This window comes from Pholcus phalangioides, unplaced genomic scaffold (genome assembly GCF_987345545.1).
Source record: "Pholcus phalangioides strain wild (caught in Gottingen) unplaced genomic scaffold, Ppha-v1.0 ptg000015l_1, whole genome shotgun sequence".
Classification (NCBI taxonomy): Eukaryota; Metazoa; Arthropoda; class Arachnida; order Araneae; family Pholcidae; genus Pholcus; species Pholcus phalangioides.
Window position 1 is genome coordinate 83,520,758 of NW_028301608.1, and position 19,286 is coordinate 83,540,043.

At 31.3% G+C, this 19,286-nt stretch overlaps 1 protein-coding gene across 1 annotated transcript in view; it reads right to left on the reverse strand.

Moving 5' to 3' along the window:
• The window catches only part of LOC149076866 (band 3 anion transport protein-like), a 79,372-nt gene that overhangs the window by 5,603 nt on the left and 54,483 nt on the right, over positions 1-19,286 (reverse strand). Inside the window, exons 11-23 of the mRNA XM_089244590.1 lie at positions 17,923-18,145; positions 15,069-15,189; positions 13,707-13,916; positions 13,095-13,196; positions 11,630-11,816; positions 10,678-10,884; positions 9,581-9,729; positions 7,534-7,728; positions 6,631-6,831; positions 5,776-5,865; positions 4,293-4,447; positions 3,346-3,599; positions 1,738-1,907 (exon numbers count right to left, since the gene is read on the reverse strand). Coding sequence (XP_089100716.1) covers positions 1,738-1,907; positions 3,346-3,599; positions 4,293-4,447; positions 5,776-5,865; positions 6,631-6,831; positions 7,534-7,728; positions 9,581-9,729; positions 10,678-10,884; positions 11,630-11,816; positions 13,095-13,196; positions 13,707-13,916; positions 15,069-15,189; positions 17,923-18,145 — 2,264 coding nt within the window. The remainder of the gene's footprint in view (positions 1-1,737; positions 1,908-3,345; positions 3,600-4,292; positions 4,448-5,775; positions 5,866-6,630; positions 6,832-7,533; positions 7,729-9,580; positions 9,730-10,677; positions 10,885-11,629; positions 11,817-13,094; positions 13,197-13,706; positions 13,917-15,068; positions 15,190-17,922; positions 18,146-19,286) is intronic.

The window sequence follows — 19,286 nt, forward strand, 5'->3', positions numbered from 1 at the left end:
TTTTGATGTCTGCCGCAATAACGACAATCCGCGCTATGAGATCTTTCGGTGTGTCCACGGGCATCGCATAAACGAGTTATTAAAGTAAGTGATTTAAGCGTTTCGCGATGCTGTTTACGTCAGATATGGTGAGCGAACCCACGAACGCATTCAGCGATCAACTGACATCCACCTTTTGTCTCCTCTGTACTCAAAGCCTGCGAGTGTTTTTTGAGATTTTCACCCACTCAAAGTGGTTTGCAACACCATATTCCATTGCAATTTTTGTTCCTCTTGATACCTACTAACAACTATCTGAGTTTGTAGGTCTATTAACAGAACACCATGTATATATATATTTGACAAAAAAAAAATATTTTGAAAGTAATAGAATGGTTGAACAATTGACCATTTTTAATGAAGTTTGGTTGCACATAAAATAGGAACAAATTTTTGAACCATAACCATGAACTTGTTTAAGATATCTGGCTATGATTTAAAACATCATTTTGGAAAAAATATTGATTTTTTTATGAAAGCCCTATTTTTTTTTGGGATTCCGAAACAGGCCTTGTTTTGTTTATATGATCCTTAGAAATAGAACCAAAGTTTTGTCTACTTATGTGGTGCATTTTTTACATAAAAGTAATCGTGAATAAAATCTGTGAGCTAAACATGTTTTACATAGAATGCTACTTTTGACATTTTATTTGAGTTTGAAACATGATTTCTAAAAATCTATTTGTTATCTATTTTTTAACATTGTATCATTATAAAATTTCAATATGAAAATTTGCCATATATTGTTAAAATTATAAACTAAAATATAAAGGCATGTATATGTCTAATTACAGTGATTTTTACATGATATGCCAAATGAAACTTCAAAAAATGTACATTAACAGATTTGGGTGCAACTCGTAAGCATACCATACAATCCTTTAAAATTCAGTTCATTACGTGTATTATCACTAGCTTAATGTACTGTGAAAACGACAAAACATTTCCTTCATAGAAATTTTTGCAATTGTGTTAAGATTTTAATTGAATATTACATGAATTTTGCTTAAAATCATTGACTTTTTTCCCCATAGAAAATGACATAAGTAGCCCAAAATGTATTATAGTTTTCCCCATTTTTACACCCTTTCTATCGAAAAATGTAATTAAAACTCATTCCAGTACCATTTTATAGAAGAGTGCCAAAAAAGGTAGTCAGGTATCTTAAAACAAGGACCAAATTTTTCTCAACAAGAAAAATCACAGCATAATGACAAATGACAAAAGTATTTGTTTGGGGAAAAAAAACTAAAACCAATAAATATATACCATTTAAGGTTTTCATCATAGGGATAAAAAATTACTCATTCATTAAATTAGTAATTATTTAATCCACAGACTGTCATCAGTGATTATTCCAACAAAATTGCAATAACGTGATACAGTAGACTCTCACTGATCTGGCACATATCAGACTAGGGTTATGCCAGATTAACGGAAGGCAGTTGAAAAAACTCAATTTAAATAATGTACATTTATACGTGCATAGCCACTCACGGGGGGGGGGGGGATCAGGTTTTTGCATAGGCAAGTGGGACATTTTCCCAGGGCCCCATGATTTTTGGGGGGGAGATATAAAATTTGAACAACATATATTCATTGACTAACAAAACATATATTCATAAATGATGTATTAAAAAAATGTAAGGACATGCAACATCTATTTTCCAATACTATATGAGCCAAAAGTTTTCCTACCCTTTTTACATAGGGAAAGTCTGGATGATGCTTAGTCGGTACAAACAACAACAAAAACCTTTCATACAGTTGTATACCACTCAATGCAGATACACCCATGTACAGAAAGACACCAAACAGAACAGCAACAGGAACTTGACGTAGAATCGGTGTCATCAGAACTGAAACACCTGAAGATGAAACAAGGCTTTATACAATGAAACGATGAACCTCTCCGCTCATTATATAAGGTAAAATTACCTGGATACTCAGCAAACATAAATATCTGAAAGAAAATTCACATTACTCTGTAGGAATTGAACTATCGCCCAGACAGTGAGAGGTTGGTGGTTTGATTACACACAGAATAATGTGAAATTTTCTTTCAGACATTTACCTTTGCTTAGTATCCAGTCAATTGTTTAATTATATCTTGTAGGATTTTATACAGCTAAACAGAAAAGTAATGATACATACACATATAAAAAAAACACACAGTATAAAAAAAAGAAATGTCCTAATTCAATGTTCTTTAACAGGCGTGAAAATTCTTCAAGCTAGTTGAGCCTTAAATTAAAAATAATTAAAATATTATTAAAACTTTAATAGAGCAACAACAGTATTAATATGGTGTTATGACTACTATAGAGGTAATAATCATGTAAGTGATATGAAAAAGGGAACATATGGTAAGCATCTAGCTTTTGCATGGATTATCATCAGTGGTGCCCAGTAAATACCACTGTTTAAGTATGGGGTGGCTTGATCGGGATGGGAAAGGATTTCAAAAATGCTACTAATTAATTTTCACTTGGTGGAAAAAAAAAAAGCTTTATTTTTTTCTCTAAGCTGCCAGGGCCATATGTCTTGAGAACATCACAAGTCATCAGGAAAAGCGATTTTTATAAGGGCCTCTATCTGGCTAAAAATGCCTGCCTACCAATTTACTATAGAAAATTGCAACTAGATTTCATCATAGTAAGGAAGACCCATGAATTGAGACGACACTGCAAGCTGTGCTAGTACACTTTACACAGAGAATTTTAATATAAACCATAGACATTTATGGTAGTATCTCAATAACGTGAAGAGAAAAAACAAACCAAAAAAAATATATATTAGAGGGAGCTTTGGCTGAGAGATATGTCAGCAACAGAATAAGTCTGGTGGCAGTGTCTTAGTTAGCAGGGGCACTCAGTTCGGTCATCCTTTGGCCCACACCCATCAGGACAAATTGATTGCATCTCCTCAGGAGCCAGAGCAGGCATTAATGCATATATAACACAATTTGGTGTCTGATTAGCTGGTATTCTTTATTAGAAATACATGTATAAAGATAAATATGAATCTGAAATAAATCTCAATTTACTTCATACTTTCTGTAGAGCCACAAAATTTAAATTAATAGTTTAATAAGTCAGCTAAATAAAACGATTTGACAGTCAGTACCCCTAAACCTTTAGCAAGTATTATTGTTAGATATATAACTCCTGTTTTCTTAAGTATCTACTCCTGTTAAGAACCTGCATACTTTATATTGCTAAATATTTTTTAGAAAATAATATGAGGAAATAATAATTCTGCAATGTTCAATATAATTAAAATTATTATTTGTTAAAAGATATTTACCTACTAAAATTGCCACAAAAAAGTTGGTCAACCTTTGCTCTTTCACCTCAACAATATGTGGAGCTTCTCCTGGGGCATGTGTTTTACTCATTACTGTAAGACTGGAAACATGACTTATAGAACGGACGGTAGCAGCAGATATCCAAGGGCCACCAATCATAGCACTACCAATCGTTATGAATCCAACTACTATCATATCTGCATGAAAACCAGACCCCTTTTTTATTTTCCTTTCTTTTTTGCTGATTATTAACCTAAAGAAAAAAGAGTTACGTGTCATTACAAAAAGTTTGCATTATTTAAAATATTTTTTACGTATAGTATTCATGGTTTCATGTTATTTATATGTTAAATCCATAATTTCCTGCATATAATTCAGATTTACATACTGAAAAAACATCTGAATGTATTAATGCGTATCAGTGATGGCATACACAATATTGTAATAAATATCTTTCGTAAAATGAGAACTTTCAGAATGAATGCTTTTCATGTATGAAATTAATTTTTCATCCTCAAATTATTTTCTCATCCCTCTGCTGAATTATGGTCCACTTAGATTTAGATACATGAAGGCTAATCAGACTAAGAACTTATAGTTTAAAGCTAATTTTAAACCCAGGCTTATTGAAGTTAGTTCTAATCATCTAGCTTCTGAACAAAATAATGCTTTTTGTAAAAATAATCAAGATTAAAGATCGAAAAAAGGATCTCAAAATTTTCTTCAATGCTGTTTCCATTTTCTTTCATAAAAAGACACACTTGAACTTTGATTTAAATAAATGTAAAAAATAAATAACTCATTGTAATTCCTTGTATACTGACGACATACAAGTGTTAACATATGTTTCATGACTAAATAACAAATGATCATAGACCTAATAAACTTTCATCATACTTCATCAGAATTTACAAGGTTTTGCATTGTATAAAAACTGTATACTTACTCGCAGATCAAAGTTTCCAAAAATAACAAAATAAATATTAAAATTCCAGCTAATGCAGCAATAAAAAACTCAGAAACACTAATTGGCCAAGGTGATATCAACCATCCACGAACATCAGGTTTGCTTGGAGATAAACCACTGGGAACATTCAGTTTCTAGGTTTAAAAAAAAAAACTAAAATTAATATATATATATAAACTGAAGAGCCAAAAAAACTGGTGCAGGCATGCATATGCAAATAAAGAGATGTGGAACCAATCAGAGTATGGCGCTGCGGTCGGCAACAACTATATAACACAACAAGTGTTTGTGTTTGGCATAGTTGTTAGATCGGTTACTGCTGCTACAATGGCAGGTTATCGAGATTTAAGTGAGTTTGAACAGGGTGTTATAGTCGGCGCACAAGAGATGGGACATAGCATCTCCGAGGTAGCGATGAAATTTGGATTTTCACGTACGACCATTTCACGAGTGTACCGTGAATATCGGGAATCCGGTAAAAAATTAAATCTACGACATCCCTGCGGCCAGAAAAAGATCATGCAAGAACGGGACTGACGAGAATCATTAAACGTGACAGATGTGCAACCTTTCCGCAAATTGCTGCAGATTTCAATGCTGGGCCATCAAGTGTCAGCGTGTGAACCATTCAACGAAACATCATCGATATGGGCTTTCGGAGCCAAAGGCCCACTCGTGTACCCTTGATGACTGCACGACACAAAGCTTCACGCCTCGCCTCGGCCCGACAACACTGACATTGGACTGTTGAGGACTGGAAACACGTTGCCTGGTCTGACGAGTCTCGATTCCAATTGCTTTGAGCTGATGGACGTGTACGGGTATGGAGACAACCTCATTAATCCATGGACCCTACATGTCAACAGCGGACTGTTCAAGCTGGTGGAGGCTCTGTGATGGTATGGGGCGTGTGCAGTTGGCGTGATATGGGACCTCTGATACGTCTAGATACGACTCTGACAGGTACGTAAGCATCCTGTCTGATCACCTGCATCCATTCATGTCCATTGTGCATTCCGACGGACTTGGAGAATTTCAGCAGGACAATGCGACACTCCACACGTCCAGAATTGCTACAAAGTGGCTCCAGGAACACTGTTCTGACTTTAGACACTTCTGCTGGCCACCTAAATCCTCAGACATGAACATTATTGAACATATCTGGGATGCCTTGCAACGTGCTGTTCAGAAGAGATCTCCACCCCCCCTTACTCCTACGGATTTATGGACAGCCCTGCAGGATTCATGGTGTCAATTACCTCCAGCACTACTTCAGACAATAGTCGAGTCCATGTCACGTCGTGTTGCGGCACTTCTGCGGGCTCGCGGGGCCCTACGCGATATTAGGCAGGTGTACCAGTTTTTTTGGCTCTTCAGTGTATAACCTATATGCACTCACATAATTCATTTAAAACTTATATTGTTTTATGAATCCAATGAGGTCAAAACTAATGGTATTTACTTGAGTGTAGACATCTCTTATGGCATAATCGATAGCTACCATGAGAGCCATCGCAATCGGTACTCCAAAATCACCCAATGCTCGCCTTGCCTAGATTATCAATATAAAAATTCATTTGTTCCACTTATAAGAATTTCATAAGCTTATAAAGAGTTTTAGTGTAACATACAATCACAAATTCTGAGTAAGATTAAGATGTTGCATGTTGATCATGCAGCTGTTCAGTGGTGTATATTTAAAGAAATATATATAAATGCGTTCAATATAATTACTTTTATTTATTACAGCACATGTTTCTTTTCTTGATGTTAATTTTTTTTTGCTTAAAACTTAAATACAACAAATGCATTTAATGCACGTTTCCTAGTAAAATCTGATTGATCATTCCCCAGACCAAAACTCCAGAAGAAAGAAAAATAATTCAAACTCTTAATCTTCTAAATGTTTTTGTTGCAGTTTTTTCAGTTCTAATAATTGTAAATATTTCCCCTCTTTTGACAAATATTCTACATTTTCTCTGACAATTTTTAATTTTCCTGATTTTCTAAGTTGTTAGGAACTCTGTAATGTTTCACTTGAAAAAAAAAAAAACCACACAACTTCAGCTTTCTTTTAAAAATCAGCCGAGTGTATCAAATTTGCACACGTTGAATAACAAAAATATTATTCCAACGCTTATAAATAAAAAATACGAGTAGAATTAAAAGACAACAAATTTTATAACCTAAGAATTGAGAAAAGCTATTGACATAAAAATTAAAAAAATACATTATTTTTTATTTTTATAATAAAAAATATAGGTTTATCAGAATATGAGAGAGAGAATTTAATCTGTCATTTTCAATAAGTACTTACACTTCTTCCTAAGAATATGCTATTTCGAAAGTGCCTCAAGAACAGAGCGATATAAAATGTTCCAATCATCAGTATGACAGAGAGTAAAGCAGTATTTGGTTTAGCAAAATGTATGTCATATATTATTGTAGAATCATTGAGTGTAATATTTGCTTGACCAGTGTCTTCGTATGCAAGTTGTAAAGGATGTTCTAAAAATACCTGAAACAGTAAGATTCTATTGTTCACTAGTGAAAAATAAATGTGCTTAACACAATAACATATTACATGAAGATTTTTATAGGTTTATACATATATTTAATAATATTTCTATAAATGTTACAAGAAGGTGGAGGGGTCAAGCCTTTTCATTTCTTATGTCAATACATAAAGAAATATTACAACAATATACAGTGAAATCTCTCTTTTGCAGACACTAGTAGGACAAAAAAAAATTCATTTGTAAAAGAGGGCGACTGTTAATCAGGGGTTTGAAATGTATACTTTTTATTACACAATTCAAATTATTACTGGCCATAAAAGAGGGGTGACTATATATATGCATTAAAACCCCTCCTCAAATATTTTACTGAAGTACCTGAAAAACTGAAATGTGTCTAAGGATGGGATTACACTATAAACGTTTCAGAAAATTACTTTTATAAAAAATTTGCAACAATTACATTAGCTCGAATTTAACAATGTGCTTATTGGTTACATTTTTCAAGTTTTGTAAAGCTTTTATAGTGTAATCCTGATCTAATATAAATACAACTGTAAAGAGTCCAGAGATAGGGAATGGGAGGGGGGCTGACCAATCTGTTGTACATGTATTGGCATCATCATCATGTCCCCCCCCCCTAGCCCATTAAGTCTGTACATTATGGTATAGTGTGTATGAAAAGTGGTAATATAGCCACTTACATTATATAACTTTGAGAAACTTTCAAATATAAACATCATGGAAATAATTGTAGCATATATTTCTTGCATGAATCTAGAGAAGAAACGAACTAGAGTTGAGCCCTCAAATGCTACAACAACTGTTGCAATGACAGCTGTCCATATTCCGATCCATACCCGCAGTCTCAAGAAATCTATATCTTGGCTTTGGCAGAACTGAAATTCAATAGACAAAAACAGTCATTCAATTTGATGATAATAGAGTAAATTAAAAACATGATTCATACTCTTTAGTAGTGAAAAAATCTAAGGACTATTCAAGCACTTTTCCAGGCAAAAATTGAAGGACATTCATATCGTGCTTGATAAAAATCATGATTTTTCAAAAAATGAAATTTATTGAATTTTTTTTATTTATATTCCATATTTACTCATTTTTGTTTTGAGTTTGAAATGCTAATTTATTAAAGATGAATAATTATAGAGTTATAATTTATTCAATTAATTATCTAACGGTAACCATATGACCCATATTTCCCAGGACATTCCTGTATTTTCATGCAAATTTTGGCCATCCCAACCTTTTCATAAAAATGTACCGTGATTTCCCAAATTTTCAACAAAGTCATTTAAATTTTTATTCTTTATTGAAATTTTTCAAACTGTACAAATTACATTATGATAATTATGGCTTTAAATTTTTATTTTCATTTCACATATTTGTCATGTTAACTTTTTTTCCCCCATAGAATTCATTTAAATCCATACTGCTTCAATGCAATGGTGATTCATTTTCTGCCTATGGTGATTTTTTTGGCAATTTTAGCAATAATTGGCAACTTTGCTTACCTTTAGCATGATTTTTGGTGACAATTGGAGATTTTGCCATATTTTTATTGAGGAAATATGGTCAGCCTACATTTATGCAACAGACAATTTATTAATATATTAGTTCAATAGTTTAAAATATTACAGCCAGATTTTACTCAACATCTTTTTCAGCCCAGAAATATCTCAGGTATGAGTGACTATAAAGCCCGGTTCTTATTTTTCCCCAGTAGAAAATGGTTTGGGGGATTTACTTGAGGGGAAAACAAAAATTTATAGAAGAAATTCACACAAACAAAATTTTTTTCAAGCACTTAGAAGCACTTGAAAAAATGGATATCATTTTTTTCAAGGACTGCAATGATTTTTTGAGGACTTTTAAAGACTTGAAATGAACTTTATTTTTCAAAGACTGTACAAACCCTGAAAAATTATTTAGGAAATATTATTGGCTTAAGCAGACACATATTGGTAGTATTTTACTTTAATATATTTGTCTTTGTTTTCTTTCTATATTATTCTATTACAATAACAATTCAATAAGTTCAATCTTGATTTATATTTCATAAAATAATAATATGTATAATATTTTTATATTTATATTGGGCGAAGTAGTCCAAAGTCAATAAGATACTCGCCTTAAGTAGCAAAGGATGTTTCAACGTGACCCGGTTCGTTCATGTCAGAAACTTTCCTGACACTGGGTACAACAGAAATGAAAACATTATCACAGGAAAAGATTGCTACCGAAAGGGAGTCCCACATCGAGGGGTTAGTGCACTAAACCTCTCGGTGAGTTTAAAAAAAAGGCTGGCATTCAAAATTGGCAATAATTTGTAGGTCCCAGTCTAATCAGCCATCGTGTGCAGAAAATGGCGGTGGTGCGACAAAAATGGTAAAAGATTATTCAGCCTATTTATATTTTATTTTTGCCACTACTACACCAAAAGAATGCTGGTGCACGAAACTGAGGATTCTGTTCAAAATTAAAGTTTTATTTGATGAATTCATTATTTTGATTGTGAATCAAAATAATGAATTCATTCAATGAATGAATCACAGAAACAAGAGCTCTTCTAGCCAAAAATGTTTTAAACAAAGTACGAAATGAAAATTAAGCTATTTGCAGATTAAAGATTCAGTGCATAGATGTTTGTATATCCTATTCCAATAATGTGTTCAGAAACACTGTGCATGAACAAAATTTAAGAAATAACAAAAAAAGAAAAGAGAAAATTACCCTGAACAGTATTTCATCAAACAAAAGCACAGGTCCTGTAGTTCCAAGAATAACAAGGGGCTGGCATGATAGAAGAGAAAATATGATCCCTGACACACAAGTTGCAATGAGAGTTTCAGAGACTCCAATAAGTTGATTAGTTTTATCACCTGAAATAATTGGAAATTTTCAATGGTAAAGAATCTATTGAAGATTTAAATTTGAACAAGAATATTGTCTTATATAGTAACAATGGCACATCATTCATGAGAACATTGAAAAAAAAATTGTACTTGGTACATAATTTGAGTACAGATGGAATTCCATTCAAAAGATTTTTGTACCATTTTGAAAAAAAATGAAAATTATTTAATTTGTATACAGTGGATCTTTTGTTTGAGAAGTCCTTACTTGAGATGTTTTTTCCCCATTTGAGAAGTTTTTCTCCTTTCATAAGAGAGAGTTTACCTTATATGGTCTCTTCAATAGCATATTGAGATCCATTGTAATCAGTATTTTCTAATGAGAATAGTGATTTATGTATATGCTTGTGCATGTTGCAGTCCAAGTATGATGCTAGACTTTGCACATGGATTGTAACATATACATTCCCATCAACATACATTACATTCTTTTTTATCACAAAACATGATCAGAATTTTTCTTGGCCTTGAAATGGTACATATATTTGATTAATTTCTTTATTATAATATTTAATTTAAATATAATAATTAATTAATTAATCAAATATTATATGTTTAATTATTAATCAAATATCATACAAAGGTGTCCATCATAAACAAATAATTCTGGTCAACAAAACAGGTTAACAGAAATCTTTTCATATTGTTCACTGTTACACTAATATGGAAATTCGCAAGAAATGAAACAAAGGCAATTTATTATTTTAGAGAAAAGAAGCAGTGACAGACTATGAATTGGTGTCTAGATAAACACTTCAAAAAATGTGACAAAACTTAGAATCAAGCTTATTATTTTTGGCAAAAATTTTTCAATGTGAAACAAAAATATTAGAGAAGGATACTGTTTCCATCCGAATATGTTACTACACTTAAAATAATGAGGCTCAACAATACACAGAAATAGTGGAAACTAACCAAGTAATCCACCAAAAGCTATTGCACCAGACAAAGCTGCAAAATAGATGAATATGGTTGAAGCAAAACACTGCATGTTTATACCATCATATATATCACTGAGGTACCAAGGAAAACGATTTTTTATATCATGAATGAATCCGCCAAAGCATCTTCCAGTGCGTTGCAATGGATCATATGTAGCAGTTTTCACAAGTAATTGCTCCTCTAAAATAATACATGAATAACATTGCAACATTACATTTCATTAAGACACAAGTAGAAAAATGATATGAGAAAAATATCAAATGCATAATGATATTATGAATTTTATAAAGAGAAAGTTGGTATTATAATTGAGTCATAATGGAAATAAAACATTTATAAATGACATTTTGATAAGGAAAAAATTGTGTTTAAAATATGAGAAAATTTTAAGTCACTTGTTTGAAATCTGCATTGAAATTTATATTTCAGGTTGAAAATGCTATTTTTTATTTCCTTCGCACTTACACAATTTATTTTTCCAACAGTATTTTGAATATGATTGAAAATATAAAAATTTCGTCTGAAATTAAATGGAGAATAATTTTAAACACAACTAAAAAGCTTAAATTCACATACATAAATGAACGATTTACCAGTTAAATGTTTCAAATAACTCAAGGCAAGACAGAGAACCAAGGGAGGTCCTGCAAATATTTTTCTCACAAGAAAATGAGTAATTTTGATTAACTTTAATTGAATAAACTTGCCATATCTTTTTTCAAAATAAATGCTAGAGATTTTATATAGAACTTTTTTGAGTTAAATTTATATTTTGTCTTTATACTGGTCTTTTTTTATAATTGTGTTTATGTGTGTAATTTTTATTTGTGACAAATTAAGCGTTTTTCTAAACATCTGATTCTAAAACAAATTCATGACATGTAACATTCAATATCATGTAAATGTTATGAAATATCAGACAAACCCTTTGTATTCGAAGGAATAGCATCTTTTTTGTATTGCACACTTTTCCTTCTTATTTCACTGACGGGAAGTAGAGATGATTTAGCAACATCTCCAGGGGGAATCACAACACTGTGTTGTAGGAAATGATTGATGGCATGGAGAATATCTTTGCTTTCATTTGCTTTGTATGCAGCTTCGTGAAATTCCTGAAATGCACAAATCTCAAATGAATAATGTTTATATACAGCGAAACCTCCGAACAACGGCCAACAATGGGACCATGAAAATGTGGGTTACTGTTATTGAGAGGTTCAGTTCCTAAAAAAAATTGATTGTCTTTAAAATTATGACAATTCATCAATGACAAAGTGATTTTTTAACCCATCAGACTTTGGAGGGATGAAGGTTCAATTTCTTTAAGATATTTAAGATTGTGCATTTTCTTCTATTGTTAAATTGTATTACCTCTATTTTTACCTCTAAATTTATTTTAACAACAAGCTGTCGAATTCTTCAGATACTTTTGTTTTATACTTGAAGATAAACAATTTAAAAAGACTGCATTGAACACTGCTCTTCAAAATCTTGTTCATCTGTATATGTCCACATCAGCAGGTTTCAGCTGATTTTCATGTACTAATGCCATCACTATTCTCAATCACTTTATCTTTAAAACATGGAGATTTTTGTTTTGAACTCACCAGAATCAATAGCCGAAACAAGCAAATACAAAATGCAAATAAATTTTTCAACTGACTGGATTTTGATACACCCAGCTACTTCTTGCTATATAGGAAAGAACCATGCTTATTCTTATTTTAATGCAGTTCAAGATGAGGGAATTTCTCTAGGAAAAAATCTTTTACTCTGGTTTTTCTTAGGATATATACAGAATTTTTCCTTTTTTTTCTATGACCAAAGGTGACACTTGTTTAAAAATTCTTGTTCAGATGTTAACCTCAATGTTAATCCACTGGAATGCATTATGTGTGCGTGTTCCACGAAAATGTGGCGTTATTCGGAAATAGCTGTTATAGGAGGTTTCACTGTAACTAATTTTTCACTAAACAGTAAAAAACGTTTAATTTTGTGGGAGAAAAGTGGGAAAAAAATATTTGCAGCCAATTTAGACCACAAAGCATAAGGTATTTGGAAATTTCCTGAAAAATCAAATTAAAATTTTTTCAACCTTGCTGTTTCTGTTCCTCAAAAACTTACATTAGCCATTGGTATTACTGTAATTATTGATGTAATGAAAATACTGAAGAAAATGTTTTAAAGATGTGAAAAGAGTAAGAGCTTTTAAAAAATTTTTAACTTCAGAAAACAAAGCAAAACTTTTCACAAATCAGCTTGTTTTGTGATGCATTCATGTGTATGGGTGATGTGCTCTAAGCAAATTTGGCATGATTACTATTACGACAGTTTCATTCTAACTGGCATAACATTTTTTTTAAAATATTCATAAACATAGATCAACTTACACGATTAGACATCAAAGTGGACATGGATCGACCAATTTCATGGAATTCCAAACCATCTTCTGGACCCAATAAAATGAACAAAAAACGAACTGGAAGAGGAATCTGTTAGGATAATAAGGCGATACTTCAGAACTGTTATGTAACATAAAAAAAAGTCATTAATGAAAGACAAAAAATATGGGTTTACCTTATTATCAAGTTGAGTTTTTTGTCATTTTATTTCCCATTCTCAGTATGGAAAATGAAATTAGCCATAAATATATGCATTAAATGCATTTATATCACATTCATACATGAATAGAAATCTTAAATAAATGGTAAGGATACATGGTGAGCAGAAATCTTTCAATAAATAATATAAATTAATTAATGACAATTTTAAAGTTTATGGTAGTTCATGACTAAAGAAATGCTTTAATTAAGAAGTGTTTGTCATATAAGTATTTTTACGGAAGAGAAGACGACTTTGCCTAATAACACTCAAAAAATTTTCAACGAATATAAGGTAAATAAAAGAAAATACTAAAAAATTCCTTTTTTTATAACTTTTTTTTTTCTGAAAAAATATATTTTCGGATTGTGATTACTCAAGACAAGTTAGGTATGACCAACCTCCAACAAATGTGGAATGACTCTCCCTTCAGACAATCGTACAAATGCTGCTGCTGGTTTGCTCAATATATCAAGACCACCAATCAAAACTGTGGTGCCTTCAGCATTTACGGGAATTCGACGTAATATGCTCATATCAAACAACTTTGACATTTCATCTGTGGACATATTTGACTTGATTGTTGCTGGTGATATCAACTCAACAGGCTTCTGTAAACACAAGGGCAAACATGTTTTAAAACCTTTGCAATAATATGTGTATAAATGGATATGATAAAATAATATGAATGATATAAAGCTAAATAATACTCTGTATCAATAGAAGTTTTTTTTTTAATCACCTTTTGAGTAGCAATTGACTTTTCAATTACTTTTTTAATGCAACAAACGAAATGTTTGGTAATGCAAGAACTTAAATATATAAGCTAAGCACCATATCTATCATCATGCTCACCAGAAATGGAAAGCATGTATTTTAACTAGCATGGAATTGCTATATTGTATAGCCAAATAAAATGAATGTAGATTGATGATGAAACTTAAAATCAGTTAAGGGGGGGGGGGTGGAACTTATGTATCTATACGTTAGGGTAAAAGTGATATATCATTTGTGTTATATATAATAGCCAGTTATTATGCATACTTAGCAATCACCTAGATAAGTTTAATAAATTTATCACTTTTACCAGTAAATATGCAGAATACCCAAGCGTCGTTGGTAAATTTAATAAGTACTGAAAACCTTTATCACTTTTAGCAGCAATTATGCATGATAAACAAGTGTCCTTGGTTAATTTGATAAATACCTGGAATTTATCACCTTTATCTGCGATTATGAAGCATAATAACCTAGTGTAATTAGTAAATTTGATATACATGAAAAAAATTCCACGAGTCTAGTATGTGTGATGAATATAGTCAGACCCTGATATAATGATAATAAATTTTATGATTGATACAATACATGTATGAATTACCATGTATAGTATATCATATAGTACAATTTATTATGTTTATCAAAGACGTGACGTTTGGGTACTATGAATAATCATTGGTAAAAGTGATTAATTTATTAGATTTATTGAACTTTTCGACTATGCACAGTAATCGGATTCATAACATTTACATATCAAATAACCTCACTTAGATCAAAAATTTTATATCCTGGGCAATAAAAAGAAACACATAAAAGACCAATCACAATGTGGTTAAAAAAAAACAACTCAGAAGAATGAATTAAATATTTTTATACGTGTGATAATGCGATAATTCTTGGTTCAAAAATATATAATAATAATAAATATAATTCTTCGATATAATAGAAAAAATGGCTAGTTAATTTATTCACTGAAGAATGCTTACATTAGTGCCATCATTTGGAATCAGAACTGCAGTTTCTGGTATAATGTTATTTTTGTGATTTTCACTGGTATGGTAGATTTCGTTATCTGTCTTATTTCTTGTAGGCAAAAACCTTGGAGACCTATGGAAAAAAACCTTTAATTAGCAAAATTCTAGAAAACTATTATTTCACCGCAAAATATCTGAGAATGAAACAACCTTCTTAAGGTTTATTCTAAAAGCATTGAAGGGGAGACCATATATTTGAACAACATATAAAATTCCAGAACATTTTTGAACATCATCACTTAAAAGCAGGGTTGTTTGGTTTAAACCACGTTGGTTTATAACTTTTTAACCATGGTTTAAACCACGTTGGTTTAAACCATGGTTTAAACCTTGGTTTTAACCAAGTGGTTTTTTTAAAAAAACCACTTTGTAATGTTTTGAAAAAAACCACTTTGGTTTTTTTCAAAACATCTAATAAAAGTTGCCTAAATATCATTTTTTTCCTTGAAAAATATCATATTGGTTCATTATTAGCACATTTTATATCCTTGGGGTACATTCTGATGGTATATCTTTAAATGACATAAGATTTTATAAGTGGTTTTTTTCAAAAAGTCTCATAAAAGAGGCCAGAACATATATATATATTTTTCATTTAAAGTATCTTAGTTATTTAAAGTTATATATAAAAGCCAAAATTGCTCATTCTTACAACATTTTCTAACCTTTGGCTACATTCTGATACTCTATCTTTAGCAAATTCATGAATAAGGATTGCATCACACATCTAAATGTAGTGGTGTATTATCTCACAGGGTTTCTTTTTCCCTTGACAAAGAAGCAGCTACAGTAGCGACACCATCATGTTATGGGCAGGTGGTCCTATAATCCAATAAACACACCAGCTGTCCTTAAAGGACAAAGACTAGTGATTACTATTACTAGTTGTTACATTACCTCACATACCTTTTCATTTTCTTTCCCATAAGAAGTAGCACATCTCCTACTGTATATCTCCCAGTCTTAATATTCAATAGTTGTTTTTTTTATACTTTCACACACACACTGTTAAGCCCAGTTAATCAAGGTTCTACTGTATAGTAGTAACAGATAAAAAATAATCGGCTATATACAGGGTGAAAGTTTTGATTCCAAAACTATACAATAAGTACTGATCAGAATGACTTGAAAATTTGCATGGATACTCCTGAAGCAATGGAAGTTTCTTTCACAAAAGAAAAAAGTGCAAAATGTGCAAGTAAATGATGCTGTACTTGGCCAACAGTATAATCTATTTTGTGCAACCACATCATTTCGACACTTCCACAGCATCAGTGTGTGGATAGAACTTCTATCAAGATGCACATTGCAATACCAGCAAAGCAGCTGCTGAAGACCCATTTTGAAAGGATGCACCTTAACTCTTGCAACTTCTGGCTGTGGGGGTACCTCAAAATGTTATAAACAGTGGTTAGATTGCAAACTTTGGTGAATTGCAATCTCCAGCACATTCTCTATATGTTAGAAGTTCCTCAGGAATATTAACGGGGGGGGGGGGGTTGCGTTTGGTTTAATAAAGCTGAATTGCAAGCACATCCACATTATGACTATGGGGCATACTCCGATTCTGTTGTTGAACAAGAATTTTTGTGCTTTCAACCTCATAGCCAGAACACGCGGTGGACAACATATTTAACATTTCTTAAGTAAGTTGTAGTTATTTGTGCTCAATTTATTCGTTTTTTGTGATGTTCCCATGAATTATCAAATCACGAAATGCTATAATTAAGGTATTATTCTGCCATGACTGACTATGGTTTCCATTCTGCGAGAAAATTTCCCACATGTTGGATGATGTCATTAATTTTACATTTTTAAGTATTTTTTCCCCTTTATCAAATAAAATTGAATTTTTTCAGAAACATTCATGTCAATTTTCAAGTCATTCTGACAATCGTTCTTTTTTTACAGTGTTTTGAAATCAGAACCTTAGTTATAATCACTCTGTATATCGTAAATCATTGCTAATTAATCTGCATTATTTATACTTCATTAAATACATTATATTCACCTAATTTTTATTAGTTTTTGCAAAATAGCTTCCTAATTAAGTATACTGAAAGTAACTGGAGAAAAACCTTTATATATTATATGATTAATAATAACATTAAAAGAATTTTCAAATACACAGTAATCCATTGAGTTAAGCAAAAAATAATTAAATTGCAAAAGTTGGTTTTTGTTAAAATGTAATAAATATTTATTGATTAATTAGCTTGGGAATAGTGTTAATTATATTAATAAACATTTTATTTTAGTTAATTATTGGAAGTTTGAGTGATTTTTCAGAAATTTCATTGTTTTTAATGTTAATACTATTTAAAACAAAAACCGGTTTAAACCAAAAAAAACCTGGTTTAAACCGATTTTTTTGTTTTAAATAGTATTAACATTAAAAACAATGAAATTTCTGAAAAATCACTCAAACTTCCAATAATTAACTAAAATAAAATGTTTATTAATATAATTAATATAACCAAAAAAACCTGGTTTAAACAAAAAAAACCCGGTTTAAACCAAAAAAACCCGGTTTTTTTACCAACCCTGCTTAAAAGTGTTAAACATTAACTCACGTGATTCTAAACTTTTTTTTTCTTGACCTTGAATGTTTGAAATTTTAATACATATGGGAATATGTAAGCACTCAATACTTGAAAATTTTCAACATTATTTATTGTAAGGGTGATAAATAGGAAAAAAATACTCATCAATCCCTACATTACAGATAATGTAACAGTCACACTATTGTTTCATGGAATAAAAATATTTCAAAGAGAACCACTGGAAAAAAAATTCATCTCCATACTTTTTTTCATGGTTGAAAGCACCAACATTTGCATGTGCAGTAGTGCTTCGCCTCATAAAAAGCGTTGGGCTCTTCTCGTTAGCATGGCGGTGACGAGCAAGAAGGGTTTTCATCACTAAAGTTTGATGCTCTGATTGCAGCTGATCTGAGATAATCATAGCTTCAACAATCTTCTTTATTATACTGAGGAAATCCGATTCTTCCAAATCAAGTATCACAACACCTGATATAATTGAGTGAAAATTATTACATCACTTATAAGTTTTAACGTCAATTATTTTGCATGAAAAATCAGTGATAACAGCTTCTAACACTTGAGTAATTTTTCTTAAGAATTAGATAATAAGAGCAAAAAAAATGATTTAAGCCATCAAAAGCTTGACAATAAGTTCAGATCATAGGCGGAGATAGACTCGGAAGTCTGGGGGGGGGCACGATGATGATGATGTCAATTCATATATACATTAGATCAGTCAACTTCACCTTTGATGCTGGGGGGGGGGGGGAAATCAAAACCTTAAATAAATATATATTTATTTATTTAAGCCAAATATAGACTATAGAAAATATGACTAATAGCTTATTTATCTTAAAAGTTAGTTTCATCACATGTAATTTTATCATTTTCTTGAAATTTGATGATCATCAAAGCTGGTTTATTATTTTATTAAAAAATTTTTTTTAATGTACACTAAAACGTGATAAACAAAGAATTGAATATCTTTAACAACTTCATAAACAACAACTAGCTTGTAATTTAAATTTATTTCATTAAATAGCACCAGACAGGTGATTGAAATTCTTTCACCATGATAAAACAGACTACACCAATCTTCTTTGAACTAACTTTGTATTAATTTACTGTAGATGTAGATTTAGGTTGTAGTATAGCTGTAATTATTCAATTACAGGTTTGTGATTTGATAATAATTGATGGATCTTCTGGTATATATTAATCGATAAGTACAATATAACATTGATGTTGGTATTAATACAAATACAACGCCACAACAGGCAAAATGCCCACCAAGGTGGCTGAGAAAAAGATGCACATAACAAATATGGATGTCACATATTTCAAAAATAAAAATTTCATCTGAATCCGTCTGAAAAATATATTTGTTTTTGGTAAGTGCTGTTGCGCACTCTCTGAAAATACCCTCTACCACCTTTGTTATTGTGATTCGACCACACATTCTATGATTAAATACTTGTTTAGGTGCCTCATATCACCTCTTAAAGTTTATCACATGAATTTAGAATCATCCTGTGAATATAAATTGGAACCACCCAAGTCTCTCTCTTTCTTTTTTGAATGAGTTATTTTCACAAAGATATTAAAATGGTATTGATAAATAAAACAG